This window comes from Poecilia reticulata, linkage group LG19 (genome assembly GCF_000633615.1).
Source record: "Poecilia reticulata strain Guanapo linkage group LG19, Guppy_female_1.0+MT, whole genome shotgun sequence".
In the NCBI taxonomy this organism is placed as follows: domain Eukaryota; kingdom Metazoa; phylum Chordata; class Actinopteri; order Cyprinodontiformes; family Poeciliidae; genus Poecilia; species Poecilia reticulata.
The window spans coordinates 21,823,431-21,845,776 of NC_024349.1; the positions used below are offsets into that span (position 1 = coordinate 21,823,431).

Here is a 22,346-nt window from a genome sequence, read left to right on the forward strand (position 1 = left end):
AAATACAAGATTATTGCCAGCACCAATGAAACTGTGGTTGCTGGCAATATGACTGTAATATGCAACAAGAAGACTGTGGCTGATACCAACAGGAGCATAGAGRCTAGGAATGACTGTCACTGAACCCAACARGAGTATCGTTGTGGGCAAGGAAACAGTAGCCAGCGCCAACAAGTCTGTGACCTGTGGAAAGGCTGCCAATGGGACAATAGTTCTTCCCAACAGGACTGTGGCCATTGCAAATAGTGCTAATGAAACTGTGTTAGTTGGCAATGTGACTGTGGTGGCCTCTGCCAATAGGCAACATGACTATGGCCAACGCCATCACCTTAACTGTGGTTGATGACGATAACAGAACTGTGATTGTGGGTAATGAGACAGGGTCCAGTGCCAATAGAACTGTGGATGCAGGCAACAAGACTTTGACTTACACCAATGGGAGTCTGATTGCCATCATGCCCATTATTGCCACCACCAAAGTGGTGGTGGCGCATTTGCCACAATCCCCATCAGTGTCGATGTCAAGGGTGTCATCACCATTGCTCCCACCAGGGGTGCTGTGGCCGCCATCAAGGACACTGGGAACAGGAAGACAAAATGACTTTTTAAAAAGTTCCTGAACTTTGGAATAGGGAAGCTCATAAATTAAGATTTTCTTTGTCCATGTGAAATAAAATTAAATGACTTTAATCCATTTTCAGATGGATGGTAGTTATCAAACCACAAAGTGAATTTGAAGTGAACACAAGTTACCATTGTTAATTGATGACAAATTATGAAAAATGTAGAACATTTCAAATGTCTAAACAGTGCAAACTACTAAACTGAGCTGCAGTGCAACCTCTTGACCACACCAGTTGAATCTAATCTGTCTCTTTCCATGTTGTAGCACAAGTCCTTATCCTAGTCTCCCATTAATGTTGAAATACTTTTGTGCTCTAACAAACTGGCATCAAAGATTGAATCCTTAAATAASCTGGCCTGAAGGCATGCCTACCAAGTGTCTGAGCTCATTCCCACTTGATTACAGAGAACAAGTTGGGGATTTCCTCTGTGTGCCATCTATAGCCWTAAGACAATTAAAAAAATAGTTTTATTTAAAACTTATTAGTTCAAACTGACCTGTCTAGACTAATTTCTCCATCAATGAGCTYTACTTGGATATTTTATAGAAAATAAACCAATTCAGTTGAACTCGGTTATATTGGAACTATTGATCATTTAACCGATCAGTAATAACCTTCATGTTTTCACAATTAGACAGAGGACGAATGCTCAGGGTAAAATTGCGTACCTAWAGATTTGACTATCAAATGTACATCAATGTTTATCTCTGAGAAACAAACGCAGAAACRTTTTAGGTGCAAGTAGGTTTGGAAAAGGAGAAACTTTTAGGTCCATCAACATGAACTGCTGCAGTACTAGAACAAGACGAGAGCAGGGTTTATGTTTGGTTCAGATGATGGTTTAATTAGTTGCAGCCATCTTGGATTCTGCTCTGGGTTCTGCAGCTCAGTCAGCTGTTCCGTCTGTTGGTTCTGTGGTACAGTCTGGACGTCTTGGTGGTTTCTATCTTTGGAGATCACAACTGAACATGTAAGAGACACTAAAAGTAATCCTGCTGGATAATTTGGGGAYTCRTCTTGGGTGCAAGAAGACCATGAAGACGATACGAAACTTCCTGGAACTTTAAAGATCAAAGTATTAAAAGTACAGTAAACMAAAGCTATTTTGCAACTGAATTGTAGAGTAATGGGTCAGGCTTGGTTTTCATTCCAGCCATATTTCTTCTTCCCACTGGTTTAATATCTCGTAGGGCTGGCCCAGCATTGGGAGCCGCCAACCACAATATTTTARCAAAGGGTGCYATGTTTCATTATATGGCTGTTAAGAAAGATGGATTCGAAAATCCTGGTGCTTACATTTCTTTGTAAGAATCGGTGCCAAAAGCATACTGCATGAAATGTAACTGGCTCGACCCAAGAATACATTGATTTCAGCAGCTAGCAGGATCCTTACCCAAGAAAAAATGCTATTTGACACCTCAAATTTAAAGCGGTTTTAGATGAATACTTAATGCATTTAGACATAATTTATCAACCCAAGAGGCATCTGAATAATAAGATTGTTTCAGCTCAATAATGAAGACCTGAACAAAACGTATTTTGCTCCTTGGTGACAAATTTGCGCACACAGCCTCCGTCAAAAACATGCTACCGCTAAAGACGCAGCAAAGGACAACGTGTTTTCTTGGTCTGATGTTTATTACGTCAAATAGCTGGCTTGTTCAGGTAACAATGACATCATTTTTCAGAGTAGATAAGCCGACACGTGCATAAYATGAGCAGTTGTTTGTGATTAGTGGAGAAACAACAATTATAATCCCTCTTACAGGTTTGAGAGCCTCAGCTCTGCCAGCTCTTCAAGATCCCAGATAAACAAYGGCTTTGCTTGTTGCACACAAAACAAAAACGCAGAGGTTTGCAACAGACATATTCAGAAAAATCAGTGTCCGCATCAAGAACAAACAATCCCCACCACATACACTGTGGCACAGCGTGAGTCTGTAGTTATTGCACTGGAAGGCAGACTAATAGCTCCCCTGTCCTCAGCTGAACTGTGGGGGAAACCATTCAAAGCGGTTTACACAGGAAAGGAATGAGCAGCCCAAATTATAATAACAGCTTCATTCATTAAACGCTGCGCCAACACACACGCCTGCTGAGGGGAACGTCTCCTGCTCTTCAAAGTAATTCTTTTTTCTTTTCTTTTTTCTTTTTCAGAAGTTGCACTGTCCTCATCTCACCTCTGCAGCTTCACAACTCCGATTTGTAAGGGAGAGCGTTCATGTTTGCTATTTTAAGTCTCTACGGACAACTCGCTGATGATTTGATTCAGTGATGCGGAACACCTGCTGCTGTTTCCATTACAAATGTGCGCAAACCTTTTCCATACCCGGTCAATGTCGAAAAACACATTTTATGCTAATGCGCCGTTTCCAAAAAAACAAGAAGTTAAACTAAAATCGCACGTGAATAAGCTAGTTAACTCAACAAGTCATTAAAAATCAAGCAGYGACGGATGTAAACGCTTACGTGATATATACTGATAATTGGCCAAGGCGCTCGCGCTCTTATCTATCAGCCAATCAGAGGAGACGTCGGTGTCTTATTCGGCGYAGCTGTGTGGCGGTTTGGGGTAATTTTACACAAAGGTTTTGAATTCAATACGTYCAAATGAAACACAACTTTTTATTAAAAATAAAAGTAATCAACCTACTACTTCCGGYTGTCTTCTGTGTCGTCTCTGCCAGGAGTAACGTGCAGCTGATGATCAGGTGACTGATGTGAATAAAGTTTTTCCATTGCAGTTTTGTTTCGATGAGGCTGAAAAACCACTTCATCCTACCACAAAACCTTTCCATAGAAAATCATGAGTTTTTCCAAAACTGTTGTGTTTCTTTTAAATTTATTTTCGTAATTTCAAGTTGCGCAATTCTGTGGTTAATGGGAACGCAGCAACTAGTATTAAGAATGAGTGTACCGAAGCTGCATTTCCATTCACCATATAATTGCACAAATTGGAATTCTGAAAATTTGCTTAATGGAAGTATGCAGATTTTTTTTTTWAAAAAGACATGTTTTGTGTATTTTGAGTGTATTTCACAAAACYTAAGTGTCAACACTTTTTTTTCTACATCACACAGACATTACTGCTGGTACAACCTGACACATGTGGTGTTTGTGACCTCAGGACAMGGTCAGTTTTCTGGTTTGAGAATCTCTCTGTATTTTATCTGCATTTTACCCATGATATTGTTGTTTTCATGACCTCCCAGGCAAGTAATTCACAGCTGAGTGGGAGGTGGTGATAGTAAGAGTCAGCTTCTCTGATTCTGGGGCCATGCTGGAAAAACTGATGGATTGTTCTTCCCTCCAGGTTGGGGGTTCATCTCCACCTCAAGCCGAAGGAAAAGTTAAGAGTATTTTTGGTGTTTTTCTCATAAATATTGGCTCAGCTGAGCCATGAAGCATTTCATTTAACAGTCCTCACAGTGAGTCTCTGGACCAAAGAAGATCCAGCGCCTGCTGCAGGTAGATGGACGGACAGACAGACGTCATATTGCAGAATACAAATGTTCATAAACATTTGAAGTCCTCAGAGCCCAGAAGATGGAAAGATGCGCAATTTTGTCCGATTTTAGCAATTTAAAAATAATCCAACAGAAGATTTTTAGAGCAACAAACCTAACTTCAAAATTAAGTCTAAACATGGATCATGCAGATCTCCCAAATTAAAACTTTGGTATTTTCTCCACTTTTTTGTTGTTGTTTTTTTGACAACTTTGAACTGTCTGGGCTATATGGGATTTAAACTTCTACTGTGTTTTAGGCTAGTTAAACATCTCACACGTGATAAAAACTACAAATCATTCAGAAAATACAAACTAAAACTCCAATGCATCTTAATTTGATTTTAATTTGAGTACAAACTAATTTCATTCTATTCTCAGCATGTTGCAGCATTAACATCAACATGCAGATGAAGACTTTGTGTTTATTTGAGAAAATAGTGGTGAACATGATGACTTTCTTTTGTATATTTGTACTGATGGATGGAAACAATTTTTATTTTAAAATCTTTTATGGCACCATCGGCCTTTACTGAACAGTAAATAGACAAGAAACAGAACGTAGAGAGGGGAACGGTGTGCAGCGAACGGTCCGAGACCGGGAATCGAACCAACAACGTCGAGGACTCTAGCCTCCACACATAAACCTAACTTATGAAGGATATCATTTTGATTGTGTCCCATGTTTTTATTGATTTCTTTTTACCACAACAAAAGAAAATGAGCACAAACATACCAAGCAAATCTAAAATTCTATAGTAGTATATTGGRCCTTTTTCAATTGGGATTTTGAAAGCACTGATCAGCCTCTTTGTCTCTCTCTGGACATTGTTACGACTTTCATTATATTGTAGAAATCAGTTGTCACTTTGACATTAAAAAGATTCTTTTTTTAGCCCACTTTCGTTGATCTTGATTGATTTGTAAAAACAAAAATATTTTTTTCCACTGTGTGTCCTATTAAATAAAAATTCCCTGCTGTTGGTTTAGATCAGTATGATGTTTACTRCAATATTTATTTCATCACAACTTATACCGAAGTCTAGAAAAAAAAAAGTTGTCTTGTTCTTAGAAAATGAATTATCATGCCACAGTCAGTCCCATCATCAGATGAAAGTTGAACATTTTAGCGTTTTAATAAGAAAGATTGTACTGCTTTAACACCAATATATCTACACATAATACTGAGAAGAGCATAAATACTTCATGCCTGGCACCTTCTGATAAAAGTGTAAGCTAATATGATTTTTTTATGTTCAAAATTTATTATTGCTCAAGAGAGTTGCATGTCTGACTGAGAAACGGCTGTAAATCCGCCAGCGGGTTTAACGATTCAATCATTCTGGACTCACGTGCGTTAAGTCAGCCTGACCTTCTGCCGCAGGACGAGCGGCGTCGACATCACTCCTGCTCTAGAGCAAAGCTCTTAATTTTTCATTTCCACCTTAAGACCGCGGATAAACAGAACATCTGGTTTTAATGTCAGCAGTCGTTAAATAAATCTTCTCAAAGCAACACGTTTCCTTTCTTAACTCCGCGCGCCTTGGCGCGCCGCGCGCCCTGGCGCCGCTGGAGACCGCAAAGGGTTAAACGGGGTTACCAGCAATCCCTTTAACAGGCAGGTGCCCCCCCTCGGCCCCAAYCCCAAGTGGAGCTCCGACTTATTAAAACAGCTTCTTCCTGCATCGCAGGAGCAACTCTTAATTGTCTTATTGCGAGCCACTTGGCGAGTGATGGCCGCAGATTAGGGAGCGAAGAGCAGACCGCCAGCGCCGCGATTTCACCGGGACTCATCAGCTCAGACCGCATCAGGTTGCTGCTTCCTATCGCCCGGCATTTCTTTGAACAAGTGTAAGTGTTTTTTTTTTTTTTAAGGGGGGAGCTGGATCTCAGACCCGCAGCTCTGTCTCCGATCTTCACCACTTGTCGAGTTGAGATGCGCTGGATGCTGTTTCCACGGTGGATCTGGTTCCTGGCGTGCGCGTCCGCGTGGATGGAGCTCGGCGGCGCAGMTCTGCCCCGTGTCACCTACTCGCACGCGGGCATCTGCCCCAATGAGATGAACCCCAACCTGTGGGTGGATGCCATGAGCACCTGCACGCGGGAATGTGATTCTGATGAGGTAATTTACGTTTTTTTTTTTGTTTTTAATCACTTGTATGCAGAAGAGTTTTGAAGTTTGATATCTGTATTTTAGGGCTATTAAGTGTCTACGTAAAGTATTCACACCCTTTGAACTTGTTCATGTTTTTTTCCTTGAGTACAGATTGAAAGACCGATAAATAGTATTACATAATTGCAATATGAACGGAAATCGACACATCGCGGTCTTCCGTTCTTCTTTTTCTTCTTCAAATACATTTTTTTGTGTGCGTTTAACCGCAAATTTAGCTATTTGGGGGGAAAAAAAGCTAAAGCTTAGTCAGAGTTCTACTGATTCTTGATATGATTTAAATCTGGACTTTGACTGGGCCACTCTCAACACCTGCACTGTTTCCTTATTGATCTACCTTTAAGTTTACAGTCAGATGAACCTCTGCCTTTGAAACTCCACCCAAGTCTCACRTTTTTGCATCCAGTTTTCACCCTATGCATCCCTCTGATGTCTGATCAGCTTCCTGTCAGTCTACCTGGTCATGATGCCACCACCACCATGTTTTAGGCTTGTTGTTAGTTTTCTGTCACACAGTGTTTGCCAAGTAGCCCTCAACCTTCAAATTTGATCTCTTCTCACAATGTTTATCTATAAGTCGTCTGAAATTGAACTTCTTATGACATTCTTTTAACAATGTTTCTCTCCTGTTACTCAGTTGTGCAAATACTTCATCCAAAGTGTTGAACTCAATTCTCATTAGCTGCGTTTCCATCGTCCATATAATTATGCAATTTGACATTTTAGGAAGAAAAATGGTTTTTGATCAAAAGTTTTGGCTCTAGGATGAGGATGGGTTTTTTTTGGCCATATAAAAATTGGTTTATTTTGCAGAACTGCAATGGAAACACTTTTTTCATATGATCACCAATCACATGTTGCCACTGGCGCAAACCACAAAGAAGACGGCAACAGGAAGTAGATGGGGGATCATGACGCAGTGTGTTTTTTAATTACTTATTGTGTGAACAAGCTTATTCACAYGTGGTTTTAGTTGTGCYTCTTATTTAATGGAAACACCACAAATATGAAATTGTGACTTTCAATATTAGCGGAATATTGACAAAGTTTTGCGCACATTTGTTATGGAAATGCAGCTATTAAGGTAGATCCGTGACGAAAATTGTCTTCTTCTTGACACCAGGYCCTGGTTGGTCTATTTGGCCAGAGCTCTRTGCAATGTATTGTGAGATTGGGTGAGATTGGTCAGACATTTGCGGACTGCAATGTTGATCTTACGCTTCAGTCCACTCTCACTATCTGGTTTTTGTGTCGGCGACAGATACTTTTGAAGATTACTTATCATGTACATCATTCAGGTTGAGGAATTAGGTACAGTTGTATAATTCYTCATCAAATCTCATTGTCATGCTCAGCCAACATCGTCCCTTCCTCCACCTGTTCAGTGAATTTATACATGTTCATCTCTAAGGCTCTGATGTATACTGAATCRGAAGGAGTGTTCCACAGGTGGTCTGCGCCATGTATGAAGGGTTTGTGTGTAAATACAAATGTCATGCAATCCTTTGACACTGCATCGACTGTTTGGCTACAGAAGAAACATGAGAGAGTCTTAAGTCCCTCACAAACCATCTTGATTAAATAGCAAGAGTAAAATACATACAATTGAACTCTATAAGCTAAGTTACATGAGTTCCGAAGGTAATTAACTGCAGTGGATTTTATGTGTATAACAAGTTGAATAGAAATCCATGCCTAAGATKAGTATTTCTTTAAAAAGAAATACACAGAAAATCAGGTATTATTTAACACCTACTTTGAAATGACGTGATACTTTATTTTGGTCTTTGACTTAAAATCCAAGTAAATGAGTTGAAGCAACTTGACAAAATGTGAGAAAGTGCCAGGTGCTGGGCTGCTTTGCAAGTTGTCGTATTGTTTTTGTTGATTGCAGTGTGTGAAGCACTTCCTACTCCTCACTTGTAAAATCCACCCCATGCACCGAACATCCTTCATGAGCAATTTTCTCTTTGATTCTTACAGGAGTGTGAGTCCTTTGAAAAGTGTTGCCAAAATGTCTGTGGGAACCACAGTTGCGTTGCTGCCCGCTACGTGGATGGGAAGAAGGGCCCTGTGGGAATGCCCAGGGAAGCATCGTGTGCCAGCTTCATGTGCACCCAGCAGGGCTCCGAGTGTGTCATCTGGGACGGCCACCCCCTGTGTAAATGCCGGGACCGCTGCGAGAAGGAGCCGAACTTCACCTGCGCCTCAGATGGCATGACTTACTACAACAAGTGTTTCATGGATGCAGAGGCATGTTCTAAGGGCATCACCCTCTCGGTTGTCATGTGTCGATTCCACCTCACCTGGCCCAACATGAGCCCTTCGCTTCCCCAGGTGACCACGCTTCGTCCTACGACTGCCCCCTTTCAGCCCACCGTCCCGCTACYRTTGGAACCTGAACAACCCGCATTGGTCACCAGCCCCATTCATCAGATCGTAAACGKGGGTGAAACAGCCAGYTTCCTGTGCGATGTCACCGGTCAACCCCAGCCTCAGATCACGTGGGAGAAGCGGCTGCCCTTGGGAGTCGTGAGGGTGATCATGAGGCCCAATAATGTGTTGGGGAACATGGTGGTCACAAACATCGGCCAGCTGGTCATCTACAACACCCGGCTGCAAGATTCTGGGGTCTATACTTGCATRGCTCAGAACCCGTCTGGTTCAGTCCAGGTCCACCACCCGCTCACTGTACTCTCAGCAGGGGTGTTCAGCACTCTGGGGCCCAAGAACTTGACTCGCTGCCTCCCTGAAGAATGCCAAAACCCCTTTGACAGCCCGGAGGACTGTGGAACAGAGCTGGAGAAAGTCAGCTGGTTCTATGAGCCCAAATCCAACAACTGCTTTCCCTTCAGACACTGCCACAGCAGCAATGACCAGTCACTTAGAAAGGTGTTTGACACATACGAGGGTTGCATGCAGTGCTGTGGACCGGAACTGTCCAGGCCCTGCGGACTGCCTGCCCTGCAGGGCCGCTGTAAGGCCTATGAGCCCCGGTGGGCATACATTAGCACCATGGGCGAGTGTCAGTCCTTCATCTACGGAGGCTGTGAGGGAAATGACAACAACTTTGAGTCAAAAGAGCTCTGCGAGGAGATGTGCCCCTTCCCGAAAAACCACCACTGCAAAGCTTGCAAACCAAGAGGCAAGATGGTGACGAGCTTCTGCAAGAGCGACTTTGTTGTCTTGGGCCGCATGACGGACATTACGCAAGAGAAAGACTCGGGCCACGCCCTCGTGACTGTGGAGGAGATCTTTAAGGACGAGGAAATGGGTTTGCGTTTCTTCGGCAAAGAACCTCTCGAAGTCACTTTCCTCAACATGGACTGGAACTGCCCATGCCCAAACATAACGGGCGCGGCCGCGGAAGGTCAGGTCATCATCATGGGCAATGTCAGCGAAGGCATGGCTGTCCTCCAGCCTGAAAGCTACGTGGGCGCTTCCACTCCCCGTCGGGTACGGAAACTGAAAGAGGTCATCTCGAAGAACACCTGCGACATCCTCAAAGCAATCAACAACAGCCCTTAGTAGGATTCTCACTGCACAAAACGTAGACTTGACAAAACTGTAACAAACTGTTGTGAGCTCGAACTCACTGAGGCGTTGTTTGAATATTTTAATTCAAAAATTCATGTTTTTTGGAATTCTTTGCTCGTTTATTTTCCCCAGTTGTATCTTGTTCATCTAGGATTTTKTATACTTTAGTTTCTGTTTTGCTTAATAATGTAGGATGAGATGTCCTCAATTTTTGTCTTATTGTGCTGTGAACARGCATATGCATTGGAGATTTATTTTGCTTTTACTTTTGTTAAATTTAATGGTTTCAGATTGCTAATGATAACCTGAAAACATTTAAATGCAGTGTTAAATTGTTTTACTTATTTAGAGAARAAAAGTAAAAACAAATCAACCTTGTTTAAGGTGAAAATTTGTTAGACTATAAAACTGAACACATTTTAAAATGACAAAATAACAAATGCTAAATAACAAAATTCCTGCAATTGACCATATCCTCCTGACTACCAGGAAAAAAAATATTGTCCAATCACCATTTTTTTTTAAATCCCACAGTCTTTGTAAGGTAATAAAAGGTTTTATGCACTTACTTTGTCTCTTCCCATAAAATGTGTTATTACTGATAAATGCCATTTTTATGAATTAGAAAATGGTACGTACAAAAATCCCACCCCTTCACATGTGGTATCACTGAAAAGCCCTAAATGTCCTCTCCAGATACCAAAAGGAATTAATTCAGGGGGTGGGAGATATTCAAGTTTAGAAATGTCCTCGACAGACGACAAAAATGAACTACTGGTAGTCAGGAGGGTATTTTTTGGAAAGCTGGTTTCAATCAACATCTTGGTATGGAAACGGTTACAGAGCCATTTCTAATCTTAATGCTTTTGTGGTTTTGTATTCACCCAAGTTTTCTGTCCAATATAAAAACAGAATTTATGATACCAACAATTTTAATGAACCAAAAAGAATAAGCAAAAACAACAGACATTTATTGGGGGACAATCCTTTTTCACTGCACTGTAGCTTATTGCTAATTATTGTTACTTTTCATGACTTCCAGCAGAATGGAGAACAAATCTTTTTCTATTTTTGTATAATTTAAATGGCTTTGTATGTGTATAGTCTATTAWTACAGCTCTATTTCCAATCAAGAACTTTGTATATACACATTATATCAAACCAAAGTACCTGTTAAACGTAATATAAGCTTTGATTTTTTTTTTATTAAAAATGATTTGTTATTGCAACTTTTCTTTTCTTTTTTTTACAACCAATTCTGTTCTTTTTTTATTAACTTTGCTTTTCTTTTGGGGCTATTTATTGCCATATAGGCTTTGTATTTTACTGTGTATGTAATATCTCTATAAATAAATAGATTTTTTWATGTGTTTTGTTATGTGCATAAACTACACACACATAAATCCATATGAAGGATACTTCCTGTGCGCTGWCATTAAGCTCTCTCTACCTCTGTGGCTTATCTGACAGGCTGATAAAAGAGACTTGGGAGTCGTACATTCCCAGCTGCCTCTGCCCCCCCAATGCTTACCCTAAAAAACTTCAAAACAGAACCATTCATTCTAAAGACCCCAGTGGCATTGTAAAAAACTTCACCCTATTTTGATTTGCCTGCGAGGTCCAGCCTAATTGGGTGAGGAGCCCGAGTTGTAAACCTCAGATCCACTCCCGTAGAGGAGTTATGTGTTTCATGCGGTGCCAACAGAATTCTCTGGGTTCCTAGGAAAAGGCCTTGGTGGGCTACAACGAGRGTGTTCCACTTCCCAGATGAGATTCTGTTTCCCCCATCCACACCGGCGATGGAGGCAGGACATTACCGCAAYTACAGGGCTCCTTTACTGGCTGCTGTTGAGTGGAGAAATATTAGMTCTACAGCGCTTTGGGATCCAATGACAAAGTCATCAGTAACATAAACTTAACAGCTGTGAAATGTTCATGGGGCTGCCGGGCAATGTATCGCCTGGAAATGCTTTTATTTACGAAATGTATCATTCAAATTAATATCACAAAAGTGAAACATCTACATTCTGTGTTCAATTTTCACAATACACTGTCGTTGATACATTAATGTGAGAAAACACAATACATAAGAAAAGCTGTGTTCCAAAGTTTATGTTAAAATGCATGCATTTCAAAACATTTTTTTCAATTAAAGTCAGGGTCGTTTTTATTATCTTGAACCCAGCAGTGTGCTCCACCGTAACATATAAGTTGTGTTTTTTGTTTTCTTTTAAACATTACTACATAGATAGCTAAAGCCAAGCCAAACAGCTTACACATTTCAAGATTCTGTTTCAGTTGTTTTTTATCTTGTTATGAAATGTCTTTTCAATAAATTCATTACTTTCAGAAGTTGTTGGAAAAACTCAGACAAGGTAGCGTGTTTTTTTTTTATTGTTATAATGCCAACAGCGCTAACTACTGTTATCGCTAAATGATGGGACTGCAAACACATAAAATGTAAACTCTAAAATCATTTTCATTGTCTGACTTAAAAAAAAAACAACCTTTTGGTTAAATTCCTGCTCTTTTATTTTGTAATAACAGCATAGTCGCTAAAAAAAGAAATACACCTCTGGTCATTACCTTTAAGAAATGGAGGACATATTTCTTTAATCATTCTCTGGTTGACTAGCAGAKGCGGCTAATGAGGACGGCACGTCGGACTGGCTGCCAATCTACAGCTAGCAAACAATAAAAAGATGTGCCTACAAATCATTTGATGGGCAGGTTGATAATGGGTGCCTGTACATAAAAAACTGCAACAGAAAGAGAACAAAGACACAAAAGGGTCGTGAGAAGGCTAGCTAAACGTTAGCCGTCAAAAATGCTAACGTTGGCATCTGCTACAGAACATAACAGAACTAAAGTAAAAGGGTTTTTTCACCTCTTCTAAGTAATCAAATCTGATATAGTATGCATACAGCTCTATAATGCGTAAACTATATTTTTTCAAAGCTACACCATATATATATATATATATGCAGTGGCGCAACTACACATTATTCAGGTGGATGCGAAAACATAGATCGCCCCCCCCTCCGAGGCGAAGAAAAAAAAAGGGTAAAACTCGCTACATTTACCTCGTTATGTGCGCGAGGTGAAGGAGCGTAAGGCGCGCAAAAGTGTACGGGAAAGCATCATCGGCGCGCCGCCCCCTCCAGACGGGGTTTTGGCGCCCCCTCTGGTGCTGCGCCCCTATGCGTTGCATACCCTGCATACCCACTTTTTGCGCCTCTGTATATATGGCATATCAAGGTTTAATAAATCCCTTAAATGTAGATTTTGATACACCCAGGTTTAATGTTCACTTAACATTGAAGGATATTCTTACACTGATAAAACACAAAAACCTATCAAGTATTTCTGTCTAGTTTCCACAGCAAAAATACTTCACTGTATTTTACTTCAAGTAAAATAAAACTAACATGCAAGAAACGTGTAATCTAAATACATAAGCTTAAGTCAATAATTATTAAATATTGATTAAAAAGCACTAGTTCCATCGATAGATTTTTTTCACTTGTGAGAAAAACGTGTATATTTTTGAACTTGTTTTGAGAAGAGTACCTTTGCAGTGGTCGTATTTTCTATAGAATGGTTAAAAATTTGTGAATGTTAAGAGATGAAAACTACCATATTTAATTTTTAAAAGATTTCAATTTGGCAGTTTAAAATGGTCTCTTAAAACAAAAAAGTTTCCCACTGCTGCATGGGCCACTTTTTGCTCAGCCCTATGTTTTTCTGTTTGTAAAACCTCCCAAAAATCGATTTCTTTTTGGCCTCATGTACGGTATCATCTTATGAACTGGATACGTCTCCATACATCAACCACATGTACCTACTCACTTTCTAAACATGGCGACAAATGATTTGGGATGTTCCAAAGGAAAAATTGTCACCCAGTTCCAAACTTATGACATTTTCAGGTACTGCCACAACGTGCTGCCGTGTCAGATCTATCTTGGAGGTTCGAMARAATGGACRTCAGGGGTGGTCATAATGATTTCCACATCGGTTCATTTTGCACAACCTTGTCTCTTCAAGCACCTTGAACTGAAGCCAAACATTTATAGCTACAACCAACAGTTCAGCTGAGGAGAGGAGTTCAACTATTAAAAACAAAACAACCATAATTTGCAAAAAGGAAGGGGGAAAAAAAAGAAAACAACACACTATCAGTTATTTCTYCAACATTATGTCTATTAAAAAACACCTTTAACTACTTTAACGTGTGGCTCGGGGTCTACAAAAGCACAATTTATTATCAATTAAAATTCAGACATATTTGAAACATGTGTGATCTTTATTTTTCAAACACCCGCGCACTTTGATGCTTCTCTAATTTGCAGTGGGCCAACTCAAGGGGTACATGAGTTATGCTTTGATACGCGGTGCAGAAGTTTTTTGCTCGAGTATAGTTTTTCTTTTTTACGTCCTTTCCTCTGTCGATCCGACGGGGTCGTTGCGTTCACAGACTCAGTTCACACGAGGCCGGAGCTCACACGTAGAGCTGGGTCAGGCAGAACGGACCCACAGAGGAGGACAGGCTCGGTTTGGGGGAGCCTCTCCAGTTCTCTGTGTGTGTGTGTGTGTGTGTGTGTGTGTGTAGATCTGTGAAAACGCGTCGGTGTTTTGGATCCGGGCGAGATCGGACAGGAGCGCCTGTGGAAAAGATCAGCTAGATGGGTGGTTTAGGACCTTTGATTCATGACCCTGCATCTGTTATGTTCATACGACTCGGAAGATCTATTGAAAAGATAGAGCGGCCACCTCACACGCATTGACTGGAGCTGCTACGGTATATCATCCCGTGGCAGAGGGAGCCGAAAGATTTGAAGCTGGTAGGTGGTAGCGGGTCTGAAACTGATGTTTGGATCTGTGCGTGGGAAAATAACTTTACTGTATAACCTGCAGAGGCTGAGTGTAGCACTTCACCTGCAGAGAAAAAAAAAGTTTGAGGTGGGGGGAGGGGGAGTTGGAACAACCACTTCAATCCATCTAAGAGTTCTACAATTACACAAAATAAAAAATAAAAACACTGAAAACTTATAAAAACAATTGATGCGTCTAACTTTTTCCCATTCTCCGTAGATCGCAGAAAGTCTCTCTGTGCTGTTTTCTTACGGTAATACAGAGATTTAAAGAGGAGCGGCAAAAGCAAGCAAACAACTGATGATGTCCTTGACCTTTGACCATCCGCAACCACTCTGAGGATCCTCACAACCTTTAATTTCCCCTTGGGATGAGTCAGGTTTTCTTCAATTGAATTGGATTGAATAACTTAATTGGTTTTCTCTGATATGTTGAAACTCATCTGATTTAAGGAGAGTCTAATGTTTTTTAGTGCTTGGAGATGATCAAAGTTTTTGTCAGATTGAGACATGACTCAATTTGACGGATTGAGAAATGACCACAGGTTCTCAGCGGGGTCACAATCTGGCGAGTTTTCTGGGCGTAGGTTCAAGATGTTGATATACGGTCGATGTTAGTATTGCGACACAGTGAAACACTACATCATGCGGGAAAATCCTCAGATCGTCCCCAAATTGTTCCCAACGTTGCTCTTGGATGATGATTTGATGCATCTTTTTTTTTATTGGCAGTGGTCTTGGTCAGAACTGGGAGGAAGCCCACACCATTGACATAGAAACAACCCAACACAAAGGCTGTATCAGGATTAAATCTGCCAATACTGAATAGTTAGGTTTTCTCCGAATATATAATCTTATACACAAGCCCAACGTTTGCCATTTCCAACCATTATTTTCTGGTACTTTTATCTGCAATCCTGAGCCCATTGTCTCTCATTCAGGTCTTTGTTGTTCTGAGTTATTTTCTTGTCTTTTGTGAATTGTCGATGTGATTTTGGTAACCCAGCCTCRCCTGGAAAAATTCAGTTTTGTAACAGGTCTAATCTGTCCCTGAATTTCTTCAGTATGATTTGATGCTTACCATAACAATAACAATAGTGGCTCAGGGAGGAGATCGATCTTTTCATAGCTTATGCATATCATAAAACACTATCACAACATTGTGACAGTCTCAACAAATATATAAAAGAAAGCAATTTTTTAAAATAAGTTACTGCATCCTTGTCATTTTAAAATTGTATCTTGTAATGACTCAGTTTGTCTTAGTTTGATTTTAAAATCTGATTATCTGAAACAGTAGTGACAAAAAAGAGAAATAAAGATGAAGAAAGCTGCAATGGAGCTTTTCTTTTCTTTTTTTAACAATGCACCTTAGAAACTCAAGTTTGTCCACAATGTCCCAGTTGATGTACAAAATCCCTTTTAAAGTATATTTTAAAATCATACGCTTGTGCTTCCAACTTGTGCTTCCTTTATGAGRACATAAAGGAAGCACAAGGGAGACGATTTCATTTTTGGTAATTGTTGAAGATCTGCATAAAGATGCTCACAATCATCAGATTGTTCTGTTTTGGATGATGTGGGCCTTATAGAAAGTTGCCCAGGGCAACAGTAAAAAGGAAGTGGCTTCAGTATTATGATAAAATATATCTTCTATCGCTCGGTTTTTTTTCTTATAAAGTTTTCCATTGGTTTTAAGTATGTGCAGTCAAGGAGGTGGTGTCCCCATGTGCTGATTGGACCTTACGTTTCTGTTTCAGGAAATCAGGAGAGTGTCTCGTGTGTTTTGTGTAAGCCTGCGCTAGATTTTTTTCCTGCCATTAGCAAAAGAAAATGGTTGAAGATGTCTGTAGGAAAAGCTGTTTGAAAAATCAGGACCTTCCACTGTTGTTGTTCACGTTGCTCTGTGATGCTAAGCTAACGGTTTACTGTAGCATTTTGACGTCTTTTGTTTGATTTGTCCCAAACATTGAGGTATTTTGTTCATCACACTGTTTGTAAACAGAAGCATGTCGCGCGACTGCAATAACCGTTCCTTGTGAAACATGTGACTGAAATAAAAAGTTATTTTTTGTTCCTTTTATATGTTCATAAAAACCTATGTTTTTCACTAGCCCAACATGTCTGCAGTTATCATGCTAAAACACAAAAAGTTTGTTATTGTTTCACTGTAAACATGGAGTTTCACTATGCCAATTTTGGTTCCACTTTTTCATTTAAATAATTGCAAAATACACGGAAATATACATTATATGACATTGCCTTAACAACGCATGAAGAAAATACAGATTGGTCAGGTGCTTTACTTTGTAGCAGAAAATAGAAAATACAACACAAAATCGTTTTTTTTTTTTTTTTTTTTAAAAAAACACACCTGATATAGATTTAATTATTGGTTAGAATTAATAGTATTTTCTTTTTCAAATCAAGCAGAAATAAATAAATATGGAATGACTCAGTATTGAAAGAAAATGTTTTTTTGGAATGGTGAAATGAGAAAATGTCAATCTTTATTATTTTTGGTGTCAGTACCGTCAGTACAGTCACAAAAATCAGCCAAACAGGTATGAATTTCTAAAAATTAAAATAAATGACATTCTCCAAACATAAGGATCTTTTTTTCATGTACATACTGCCATTGTTACAGGACCCAGCCATGATTATCCCCACCAGTAGCAGCTTTCAGGCTGTGCCGCTGTCTTCTCTCATTTTTGCATACGTTGACCTTGCTTGGTTAAAGATGGAGCAGTAACAACAGCGCCCTCTAGTGTCAGCGGTTCTCAATGCACCTTTGTTTTCCTGTTGACGACAGCAGAACATCAAGAACTGTCAGCATTCTTGTAGACATCAGGATTAAAAACAGTTTTCTTGCTAATTTTGATTTTTTAAAAAATCTTTATAATTTTATGATAGGAATGACTTATACATCTACATGCATTATGTGTTAAGTAAAATAATAATAATAAGACTTGGGCAAATCATATGGTACAAATGGATTCTAAAAAGGTTTAAACTAGTTTTGGTACTGGGCTGCACAGTGGCGCAGTTGGTAGAGCTGTTGCCTTGCAGCAAGAAGGTTCTGGGTTTGATTCCCGGCCCCGGTCTTTCTGCATGGAGTTTGCATGTTCTCCCTGTGCGTGGGTGGGTTTTCTCCAGGTACTCCGGTTTCCTCCCACGGTCCAAAAACATGACTGTCAGGTTAATTGGCCTCTCCAATTTGCCBCTAGGTGTGAGTGTGTGTGTGCATGGTTGTGTGTCCTGTGTGTCTCTGTGTTGCCCTGCGACAGACTGGCGACCTGTTAGAGTCTGCTTTCGAGAGGGATAAGAAACGGGAGTTTGTCCTCTCTCAGAAAGCTAGCCAGRCTGAAGATGCTACTGCGGACCATGATTATGTAGCACATCCACCCACAGGTAAAAGTCAAATTAAGATAGTATATTGTATACATTTGCCATGTAAGATCATTTCAGTCAAATATAACTATTACTATCATAATGTGATTATTATGATTATTATTATTATCACATAATAATTAAATCATGAGATTATGTGGTAGTTATGCATAATCTCATTATGAGACTAATCTCATTATGAGATTAGTCTCATAATGAGATTAATCTGATTATGAGACTAATCTCATAGCTGTATGTATATAGGCAATGGCTATATACATACAGCTCGGACTCACAACATGTATTGATCTTCAGAGAAATAATGTTACATTGATATAATTAAAACTTCTTGCTAACCGGATGTTTTGCTGTTTTATTTTGTGGTTTTACAGGTGCACYTGATGAAACTCTGGRTTATATCAAGGAGTTGAAGGCCAGACTTCAAAAAGAGGATTTGTCTGCCACCCTTTTCAGCCGCTACTGTGCCTCTGATGACCAGATCCGATTCTACACCAAATTTCCATCTGAACGTGTGTTCCGGATCTTCTGGGAGTCCATTGCACCCTCTGCGTCACGCCTTGTGTACTGGGCCAGAGCCCAGGAACTTGGAAAGGAAGCGTGTGCTGAAGCCAGCCCTGACCGCTGCATGCCTCTGATTGATGAGTTCCTGATGTACTCATTCAGGGTAGCAGTGGGCATGAAGGAGCAGCTCATTGCTGACATGTTTCAAGTCAGCATAGCTTCTGTCAGCCGAGTGACCATCACCTGGGCCAACTACCTCTTCATTGTGTTCTCTTCCAACAACCTGTGGATTAGTCGTGAGAAGGCAAAAGCCASTATGCCTCAGAGRTTTCTGAAGTTCTCTCCAAATGTCCGTGTCATCTTGGACTGCACAGAAATTGCTCTGGAGACGCCATCATTCCTCACCTTACAGTCTGAAACGTTCTCTGCCTACAAGAACCACACCACTCTGAAAGGGCTGATCGGAGTTGCTCCCTGTGGCTTGGTGACATTTATTTCAGCGTTGTACACAGGCTGCATCTCAGACAAAGACATAACGAAGGTCAGTGGAATCCTTCCWCTGCTTGAGCCRGGAGATGAAGTCATGGCGGATGAAGGCTTCCTCATTCAAGACCTCCTTCATRAAGTTGGAGCCAAACTCACCACTTCACCATTTAGGCATCCTAGCCAGTTCAAGAACGAGACGGAGGAGACCCAGACCATTGCTCGGCTGCGGATCACTGCAGAGCGAGCAATCGCTAGAGTTGAGCGCTACCACATCTGGGATTCTCCGGTGCCTCTCACTTTAATCGGATCTGTCAATCAAATCTGGCACAACTGCTGTGTTTTGGCAAATTATCAAGGCCCATTTTGAGTTGCAGACTAAATMATTTCTGTATGCATCACATTTTGACTAAAGTGTGATTGCTAAACAAAGCTAGTGCTAGCACTAGCTTGCGCAGGCTATGAGGTGGTAAACGGCCAACAGACTGAGTCTTCTAACTTAACACACTTCTGACTGAACGAAGAAACAAAACTGCAACAAATACAACTAAGAATTAAGATTTTTTTTTATGGCAATGGTTGATTTAAAACAGGGAAGTTGATGAGTGATATGTAAGGTTATGCATAAAATAAAAGCAGTGTTTAAAAAAGAAAAAAAAGTAAAACTCAAATTTTTTTAAACCCATTTTAAAACAGTGTGTCCTTCATTTCACCAGAGGGCAGCACAAGCCCGTACATTTCTCCGACATCTGGCGTCCATACTGAACTCCAGAGACTTGGTGTCGTAGTGTTAGTGAATAACGTCAGTATGTTATCTGTATGTCCTGCTCTCCCCAGGAAAGCTTTCAGAGGACTTGGTGAGCCATTAACATCTGCAATGCAGGGAACCRCTCAGGAAAAGTACTGTGGTTCTGTTGGCGCATCACTTTTATTGTCCTGTGGTGGGGGRAAAAAAAAGCTCTGTTATCTAAGACCCAGATAATTGACTATGTAATAAAGACACAAAGGGGAACTGTTCAAATGGACCGCAGACTTCTGTCCCGCATCCAAATGCTCAATTATGCTTTTTACAACCTCACTCAGCAAACTGAGTTACTGAGCCCKGGGTCACTTCTGTCCGGCTGCTGATGCTGTCCTTATGTAATGAGACGACAGGAACACACACGCAGACACGCACACACTTTACATCCCACAAATGATGTAATACAAGTATAGACTCCAGTTGAGTGCRATAAGCAAAGAAAGCAGTGATCGTCTGATAGAAAATGAAAGTRGAACACTTTATGTAAATCTTTTTGACATACATAAAAATATTAAAACAAACTTTTTGAAACATGCGTGACTCCTGACTGAATTGTGGATCTGATTGGTGTCTTCCTGCATTTTTCATAGGCGTTAAGCTGTTTTTGATGCAAAACAAAACTTTTAGAGCAGCTCCTTGATAAGGTATCCACTTTACACATGTTGTCAAACTTTTTTTTAAATTATTTTTGACGTATTGTGTCCAAAACTCCTGTGCATAATTGTAAAATTATAGGCAAAGGAAACATTTTTTCAAGTTTTACCTTTTTCCATAACAAAAAGGGATCTGAAAAGTGTGGCGTGCACCTAGTTTCAGACATTTTCATACCCCGACAGTAGATCTCTGTTGGTATGAAGGAACAGCATGTGAACATGAATTTTTAAGTCTTGAAACAGGTTATCTGCAGGATTCACATCTGGACTTTGACTAGGTCATTATAACGCATGCATATGCATTGATTTAAACCATTCAGCCGCTTTCTCCCTGACTTGTGTGCTGTGTTCAGCATGGTTTTTATGATGCATTTTAACAAATGTTCTCTAATGAACCTGCGATACATTAACAGAATATGTAGAATAAAGTTAGATTACACATATGTAGATCTGTTTACTAATCTGAGGCAACTGGTTGGATTTTATTTTATTTCGGGACATCAGAGTCAAGCTTGCTGAACACAAACACAATTTTCAGATTTTTTAGACCCACTTCACATGTATTCAACACTGTTTCAGTMATTGAGGTTTTGGGTTGTGACGCRTCAAAYGATGGAAATRTTCTGGTTTTATGAATACTTTGTGAGGCACAGTATGAAACGCTTAGCAGTGGCAAACAACAGCATTAATTATATAACATGTGAAAGTGAMTGTTGSCAACTAAGAGCTTAAATACATAAACACCCGCCTTAAAAATTCCCATGCTAAGCAGGTCATTAGCTGATTCTAGAATGTAGATAAATAGTTAGAGCTACTCACATTAGCTTCCTGTTTTTCTTGTTTAGCTATGGCAACGCATGTGACACCTTCAAACACACTTTTATYCCTTGAATGGTTTGTAATTAACTTTCCTATCAGAATTTGGGAAAAACTTCATTGTYTCCCCCTTGACTCASTAGGCTGGAGTAACAATAGCATTAGCATTCAGCTTTAGCTGCAGTGGCTGTGATGCATTCTGCTTGGTCTTAAAAGTTGAGATGTACAGACTCTAACTCGGAAAATCCAGCTGCAGTAGACCAAGAAGTCAGAGTCACCTGTAAAAGTGAAAGTTTCTCAAACTCCAACCTGGGCATAAAGACACAGAAAACAAACATTTATTTATTGACTTACAGTTTATTTGTACCTCTAATTCATGCTTCTAAWCTATCTTGTTAAACCAGTGTATGCATAGCACTACACAATATTTGTGAACAATTTATTCAATGTTTGCATGAATAAACAACAGAGTTATATCAAATTAACCAATATCGCTAATAGTTGTTAGCCTTGTCACTGATAGCATAACAAATGGCTATTCACGCTGGTTTTGCTACTAAATCCTGGAACTAGAGCGAGTCAATTATCAATTATTAAGTCTAATAGCACTGTTCACATTTACTTAATTAGTTAATACTTTGATAAGGAAACTAAAATAGGTAAAGTAAATTACCTATTTTACTTKACCTATTTTAGGTAAAGTAAAGCTAGCTACATGATAACTAGCTTAAAAGTCATGGATGTTTGATTTGAAAACTCTGGAAGCAGAAGTGGCTCTTTGGACCTTCCATAATGGTTCTTAAAAAGTTTGACTAAAGTGGTTAAATAAATAATTACAAGAACTTAAGTTTAAAAAAATAGACACAATAACAAATGCAGATAACATTTCATGTTTCATAACAGAATTACACAAAATACTTTTTATTTCATTTTTATTTAGCTCTACTTTACGTTGGACACTGTG

General features: G+C 39.9%; 1 protein-coding gene and 1 long non-coding RNA gene across 2 annotated transcripts in view; one reads left to right on the forward strand and one right to left on the reverse strand.

Annotated features, from left to right (window-relative positions):
• Nucleotides 1-5,753: 5,753 nt before the first annotated feature.
• On the forward strand, nt 5,754-10,387 carry wfikkn2b (WAP, follistatin/kazal, immunoglobulin, kunitz and netrin domain containing 2b). Its single transcript, XM_008437769.2, has 2 exons — nt 5,754-6,254; nt 8,289-10,387. The coding sequence occupies exons 1-2, from the start codon at nt 6,069-6,071 to the stop codon at nt 9,831-9,833; spliced, it is 1,731 nt and encodes a 576-aa protein (XP_008435991.1). The 5' UTR covers nt 5,754-6,068; the 3' UTR covers nt 9,834-10,387.
• Nucleotides 10,388-17,204: 6,817 nt separating this feature from the next.
• The window catches only part of LOC108167281 (uncharacterized), a 38,830-nt gene continuing 33,688 nt past the window's right edge, over nt 17,205-22,346 (reverse strand). The window contains exon 2 of the long non-coding RNA XR_001777640.1: nt 17,205-17,515. This is a non-coding gene — a long non-coding RNA (uncharacterized LOC108167281). The remainder of the gene's footprint in view (nt 17,516-22,346) is intronic.